At 46.0% G+C, this 7,594-nt stretch overlaps 1 protein-coding gene across 1 annotated transcript; it reads right to left on the reverse strand.

The window, feature by feature from the left end:
* Positions 1 to 708: 708 nt before the first annotated feature.
* Positions 709 to 7,577, reverse strand: LOC146660787 (uncharacterized). The gene is made up of 2 exons (XM_085420815.1): positions 1,101 to 7,577; positions 709 to 837 (listed from the first exon to the last, which is right to left on the reverse strand). Exon 1 carries the CDS (start codon positions 7,201 to 7,203, stop codon positions 1,345 to 1,347), a length of 5,859 nt encoding a protein of 1,952 aa, XP_085276941.1. The 5' UTR covers positions 7,204 to 7,577; the 3' UTR covers positions 709 to 837; positions 1,101 to 1,344.
* Positions 7,578 to 7,594: the final 17 nt, after the last annotated feature.

Genomic DNA, 7,594 nt, shown 5'->3' on the forward strand with positions numbered 1-7,594 from the left:
TATTTGTTATAGTAAAAGCCAATGAGAAAAAGGATAGCGAGTTCAGTCACATGGAAAAAAATTACTTGAATAATTTCACTGTAAGAACAATTATCTACAAAATAAAGCTGATTTTAAATGATGGCTGAGCTTTTGCTGTCCAAAGGGAACATTAAATTAAAACTACAGTTTTCCAATTATCAGACCAGACCATTTGGAATAACTTGCCCTGGACTAAAGCCTGATTGATTTATCAATTTGTCGATATTATCAGCTGATATTAACTATTTGTAAACTATCTGCTTCTGCATTTATAAATGATAAATGACAAATGATGATATATAAAAATCAAATAGTAAAGAAGAGAATGGAGAAACACCCTTCAAACATGTTATGAGTGTTAGTGTTGCATAGTTTCTCCACCAGAGGTCACACTTCTCCGGTTTGGACTCCACAAACAACAACCAGCGGATCTGAGCAGAGTCGGGCTTAGCATAAACAAGTAAATAAGTAACTATATATAGCAAATTTATATTGGATTTTTAAATCAGCAAAAATTAGTATCAGTCTCTATCCTGAACAGACTAATCTAATATAGCTTGGTTGTATGTGTTTTGCAGAAAGGACCGTCTTTGTTCCCTTTCTTTCTCTTTTGGAAGATATATATATATATATATATATATATATATATATATATATATATATATATATATATGTTCTGCCCTAGCACTTAACTAGGCAGACAGACAACCATCATCCCATGTAGAAAAACCACACCGTTGTTCCTTTCTGGTGGATTTATTTGATTGGATGCATAGCATGGCTTTGTCGAAATACATGAATGGATGAATGGTAAAACTGTAAACAAACACAAAATATCCCATGTGAGCTAATATAAGCAAACATTCTTACAATTAGAAGATGCTATGACCTGTTACTATGCAAAGCAAAGCAGAACGAAACAAGCTAACAAGCTAACGTTAGCGGTTAGCTAGCGCTAATTAGCGTTTAGGCTAATGACTAATAAAGCACATCATTGAGTCAATTTGCTTTCTCAAAATATCACAAACAACACACGGCAGTTAGTGCTAACATAAAACACAACAATACTGCCAACTTACAGACTGTGCTGGCTTAAGAGGTAGCATAGGCAGGCACAGGAGTAGCAAACTGTCCTTCTCCCGTTAGACAGGAAGTAATGAGAAGTAGCACTTCCGGTAGAATGTCAAAATAAAATGAACAGTGTGCCAGAAACGAATAAAGATTGCATGAACTTGTATAACACTACATAACATGAGTGGTGACTCTTAAGGAGCCAGAACACTCCCCGCCTGACATCGGTAAGATGTCACACTTGTACCCAAACTAAACTTGTTGCACAGCAGCTGATACAAGAAGAACAACGTCTGTGACTGGCCTAAAGTAAACTTTGGCTTTACCATCTTTCACCACCTTGACTTCTACCTTCCTGACAAGTCCGTCACTACTAGGATGAACCTTTGCAATCACCCCCATGGGCCACTGATTTCTCTTCACGAGAGGATCTTTCAGGAGGACCACATCCCCCTGCTGCAGGTTTGGTCTGGTGGAATGCCACTTGCGGCGGCATTGCAGTGTTGATAAGTACTCCTTACGCCAGCGATGCCAGAAAGAGTTGGCCAGACTCTGAACTCTTTTCCACTGTTGCCTGTAGAGGTCCTTCTCCCCGAAGTCACCTAAGGGTGTTGGAGGTGCACCAACTTTTTGCGTGAGGAGTGTGGCGGGAGTAAGGATGCACGGAACATCGGGATCACTTGACACTGGAACCAGCGGCCGTGCGTTGATGATGGCGGCCACCTCTGCCATGAAGGTGATCAGGACGTCGTGCGTGAGGGGCCTGGAACCAAGTTGAGCGAGCTGGGAGTCTAATATCTTACGTGCCACTCCTATCATCCGCTCCCAACTGCCCCCCATGTGAGAAGAGTAGGGAGGGTTGAAGACCCAACTACATCCATGATCATTTAGGAAGGATTTAACACGTGGGTCACAAGGAATCCTTTTGTCAAACCCTAGCTCCCTGGAGGCTCCTGTGAAGTTAGTTCCACAATCCGATCTCAATTGCTTTGCAGGTCCTCTGACTGAAAAGAACCTGCGGAGAGCGTTAATGAAGCTAGACGTGTCCATCCCCTCTATGATCTCAAGGTGAACTGCCCTTGTGCTCATGCAGGTGAACATCACTGCCCATCGTTTGCTGCTGGCAAGTCCGCCCCGAGTACGACGAGAGGCAACAGACCATGGCCCGAACACATCTATGCCTACGTAAGAGAATGGAGGCTCAGCACTAAGGCGTTCTGCAGGAAGATCTGACATTTTTTGGAACTGTGTTACTCCCCTTAGCTTGCGACAAACTACGCATGAGTAAATGAGGCTGCTGATCTGGCGTTTACCTCCTAAGACCCAGTAACCTGCGGATCTTAAAGCACCCTCTGTAAGATGACGCCCCTGGTGCCTGACCCTTTCATGGTAATAGCGGACTAACAGGTTAGTTACATGGTGTTTGTGCGGCATAATCAAGGGGTGTTTTTCTGCGGACTCAAGGTCAGAATGAAGAAGGCGTCCGCCAAGCCTCAGGAGGCCTGATTTGTCAAGGTAGGGAGAAAGCTTTAAGAGAGGGCTTTTCTTTGGGATGTCCTTCCTTGACTCTATTTGTTTGAGCTCCTCTGGGAAGCTTTCTTGTTGGACTGCTTTTATAACCGTCTCTCTTGCTTGCTCAAAATCTGAGGTAGTGAGTTCATGACATATATGCCATCCCTTACATTGTCCGCCTGATTGCTTTACCTTAAAGGTGCGTGCAATGTGTGCCAAACGTGCAACTGCCCTGGTAAGGGACTGCCAGCTGGAGAAAGATTCTAAGTTTGCAGTCTTTAAACAGGGGTATGATGTTTGAATGGTGGCAGTGATCAAGGGACGAACTTCAATGTCTGAGTCGGGGTTTTGAAGTTGGAATGTACCTGATGAGTTGCTCTGTAAGGGCTTTAAGGGAAACTCCGGCCCTTTCAACCATGTGCTGGACAACAGTTTTTCGGCAGGTAGAGATCTGGATCCGTGATCGGCCGGGTTGTGCACCGAGGGTACATAGCCCCACTGAGTTGGTACTGTTGCTCGTCTGATGCGTTGCACCCGGTTGTTCACGAAAACGTGAAATCTTCTTGCCTCATTGTAGATATAGCCAAGAACGACTTTGCTGTCGGAGAAGAAGCGCATGTTACTAATCTGAATGTCCATTTCATCTCTGATTAGTTCCCCAACTTCCACCGCTAACACCGATGCACACAGCTCGAGCCTGGGAATGGTAAGATCGGGCTTGGGGGCAAGTTTGGCTTTCCCGAATATGAACGCAAACTCTGTCTCACCATTTTTGTTCGTTAACTTCAGGTAAGCCACGGCTGCAATAGCCTGGGTTGATGCATCACAGAAGACACAGATTTCTCTGTGCTTCGCACCAAGAAAGGAGAAGGAGCAGTATGGCCTTGGGATACGGATTTGCTCGAGTTGTTTGAGAGCATTCTTCCATTCTGACCACTCCTTAAACATGCCCTCTGGAAGAGTCTCATCCCACCCACAAGTCTCTTTTGTCAGCTCCCGCAACAGTGCCCTCCCCTTGATGCTCACTGGCACTGCAAACCCCAGCGGGTCAAAAAGGCTGTTGATAGTGGACAGAACACCTCTTTTCGTGTAAGGCTTTTCGGCTTGAGAGACTCTGAATGTGAAGGTGTCGCCTTCAATGTCCCAACATACTCCTAAGCTTCTCTGCATTGGAGGAAACTCTGTGTTGAAATCTATGTCCTTGAGCCCGCTTGCCAAGTCTACAGTAGAGAATGCTTTCATGACATTTGGGCTGTTTGAAGCTATTTTGTGGAGCCTCAGGTTGGACGCAGCGAGTAGCTCCTGTGTGTCTTTGAGGAGCTTAATTGCCTCTGACTCAGTAGGGAGGGATTTGAGTCCATCGTCGACATAGAAATGTCTTTGAACAAACTGTTTGGCCTCAGAATAGTGCTGTGTGTCGAACAGGTGTGCTGCCTTTCTCAGACTGAAAATTGCCACCGCTGGAGAGGGGCTGTTGCCGAACACGTGCACTTTCATTCTGTACTCGACAACTGGCTCTCTTGGGTCATTGTTGCGGTACCAAAGGAACCGGAGGAAGTTCCTGTGGTCTTCTCGCACCTGAAAGCAGTGGAACATTTGTTGTATGTCCGCTGTGACAGCCACCGTTTCTTCTCTGAAACGGATGAGCACCCCAATCAGACTGTTATTCATATTTGGACCTTTGAGCAGCACATCATTTAAGGACACTCCCTGAAACTTAGCACTTGAGTCAAATACCACCCTGATGTTCCCGGGCTTCTGCGGGTGATAAACGCCAAAGAAGGGCAGATACCAGCATTCTTCTCCTTCTTCGAGAGCTGGTGCTGGTTCGGCGTGATCCCTGTCAAACAACCCCTGCATAAAATCCATAAAATGTCTCTCCATCTCAGGGCGTTTATTTAATGTGCGGCGCAACGACTCTAAGCGGCTGAGTGCTTGATTTCTGTTGTTTGGGAGGTGGGTTCTCGGTGTACGGAAAGGAAGTGGAGCTGTCCAGCTATTTGCATCGTCTTGGTAAAAGTCTCTTTCCATAATTTCCAGAAAGGCTTGGTCCTCAAAGGAAGGGGCTAGCTCTTCGTCCTTTTCACTTTGCTGGAATATGTGTTTCCCTATTTGACATGAACTGTGAGTGTTCCAGGATTTGTTGTGTGACTGCTCTTTGACATGAAAGCTGTTTTGACAGGGTGTTAGGAGACTTGGACGCCCGTTCTCTAGAACACTCGTTCTGTATGTGCCTATGATGGCTGGCTTATGGGCTCCTCCTAGGCATACATCACCTACAATAACCCACCCAAGTGCAAGTCTCTGGGCAAATGGAGCATTGACTGGTCCATTCACTCGTTCATACACTTTGTGCACTTGTATTATGTCTCGGCCTAACAGCAACATAATGTCAGCCTCAGGGTCTAGGGGCTGCATATGATCTGCTAGGTGTTTGAGGTGTTGATGGGCTAGGGCAATCTCTTGCGTTGGTATTTCATTCTTGTTGTCTGGGAGTGAGTCACACTCGAGCAAAGAAGGCAGAGGAGAGCTGAACTGGCCATCAACAGACTGTATAAAGAGGTTCTCAGCTAAGCGGCCATTTGTAGTGGAAACCCCTGTACATGTCTTAAGTGTGTATGGCGCTAGGTTGCTCATTGGGATGCCAAAGGTGTCGAAAAGATTTGACTTCGCTAATGACCTATTGCTCTGGTCATCTATGATAGCGTAAACCTTGACCTTTTTGTCTGGATGCCCCTTTGGATAAATGTAGGCTTGACATATTTTGGAGCAGGAACGCCCCCCACCTAAGTCCCCACAAACTTGAGTGCATGCTGAGCTAGTCTCCAAGTCTAGGCTACTCTCCCCGCCATGCTCCTCCCTGTCCTGGTCTGGGGCAATGTTTTGAGCTTTTGTGTTTTGTGTCCATGGAGCTGGACCTGCATGCAGCGCTGCAACGTGTTTGTTGCTGTTGCACTCTAGGCAAGTAATCTCTTCCTTACAGTCTTTAGCTTGGTGAGCTGAGGAATTGCAGCACCTAAAACAGATGTTGTGTTCCCTGAGGTATGCCTTACGCTCATCTAGTGTCTTTTCCCTGAAACCTCTACACTTCTTTAACGGGTGCGGTTTCTTGTGGATGGGACACAGTTTGTTTGTGAACTCACTCGTGCTGCCTAAGTTTGGTTTGTGAGTTTTGTTTACCTCTGTTTTGTGGACGGCAACAGGCGGTCTTGACTTGGCAAATCTTGTATAGTGGTTGTCGTGAGTTGTTGGATAGGATGTGGGACCTGATACAGTAGACTTAAAACTGGGGTCGTTTCTCATTTTCGCTTCATCTTGTATGAAGCGACAGAAGAATGAGAATGGAGGGAAATATACATCATGTCTCTGCTTGTATTTAGTCCCCTCTGACATCCACCTGTCTTGAAGATTTGTTGGCAACTTATCAACTATCGGGGCAATGCCACGTGATGTGTCCAAATACACTAGCCCAGGTAAAGAGCCGTCTGATTTGGCTGCATCAATTTCAGAAAGTAGGTCGCCAAGTTCTCTGAGATTCTGGGGGTCTTTGTTTGACACTCTAGGAAAGCGTTCAAGTCTGTCAAGGAGCGACTTCTCAATAGCCTCTGGGGTGCCATAACATTCTTGTAGCCGTGTCCAAACTCGACGTAGGCCCTCTGCTGGATTGTTGAGATGGACAGAGCGTATACGTTTGGCATGCTTAGACGACTCTTCTCCAAGCCACCGGGTGAGCAAATCTAACTGTTCGCTAGGCTTTAAGCTTAACCCTTCAATAGCGTTACAGAAAGAAGCTCTCCATGCCCAGTAGTCCTCTGCTCTGTCCGTAAACTTTGTCAGACCGTCTGCCACCAATTCTCTTTTTGCCAGAAACTTAGCGAGATTAGCAAAGTCACTGTTCCCGTTGTTGATTTGCGTTGGCTGGAAAGGTGGAGTGTAAGGGGAAAAGCTCATAGGTTGCGGTGTGGTACTTACATACCTTTGGCCACATTTTTCTTGGGTATCAGCAGCTGGTGTCAGATGGCTGCCAATCTCATATTTGATGTCCTGTTGATTTACCTGTGGGACATATTGAGGTGAAGTGGCTGGATCGGGGATTGGACTGATGTCACATTGTTTTATCAGCGTAAAGTGTTTGGGGTCCGGCAAGTCTTCTCTGCGATGCTCTGGTGAAGAATATCCAAGATAACTCTGTAGTCTGTATGACTGGGTTGAAGCTGGAAGCTGGAGTAGAGCGTGAGAGTTCAGCGCTGGTTGTGAGTTCTCTTGACCCTGTCGTGATTCCCCATATTGTTTTTCTGACACACGAGATGACCACATTTCCCCGCTTACCTCCTCTGCTATTGCTGCTTCAAATACATTGGCTTCAGCGAGCGCAGCTTCTGCTTCCTTTTCTTCTTTTAGTGCTTCTAATGTAGCACTTAACTCTGCTTGCCTCATTTTCACCTCAATCTCCCGTCGTGTAAACTCTGCTCTGGCGCGTGCTGCTTCGGCCTTTGCCCGTGCTTCGACTGCTGCTTTGGCGAGTGAGCTGCGGGATCTGGATGTAGATCCAGAGCAGGTGGACCGTACCTCCAGCTGCTCCTCCTCTGCTGACAGCATAGTGGCGTCTGGGTCAGATGTCTGGAAGACTGCCTCCTGAAGTAGCCGTTTCGCCAGTCTTTTTACTGTTCTGCCCTCGCACTTAACTAGGCAGACAGACAACCATCATCCCATGTAGAAAAACCACACCGTTGTTCCTTTCTGGTGGATTTATTTGATTGGATGCATAGCATGGCTTTGTCGAAATACATGAATGGATGAATGGTAAAACTGTAAACAAACACAAAATATCCCATGTGAGCTAATATAAGCAAACATTCTTACAATTAGAAGATGCTATGACCTGTTACTATGCAAAGCAAAGCAGAACGAAACAAGCTAACAAGCTAACGTTAGCGGTTAGCTAGCGCTAATTAGCGTTTAGGCTAATGACTAATAAAGCACATCATTG

Source organism: Rhamphochromis longiceps, linkage group LG10 (assembly GCF_057381845.1).
Source record: "Rhamphochromis longiceps isolate RC_006_pf linkage group LG10, R_longiceps_female_GT1.1, whole genome shotgun sequence".
NCBI classification, from domain to species: domain Eukaryota; kingdom Metazoa; phylum Chordata; class Actinopteri; order Cichliformes; family Cichlidae; genus Rhamphochromis; species Rhamphochromis longiceps.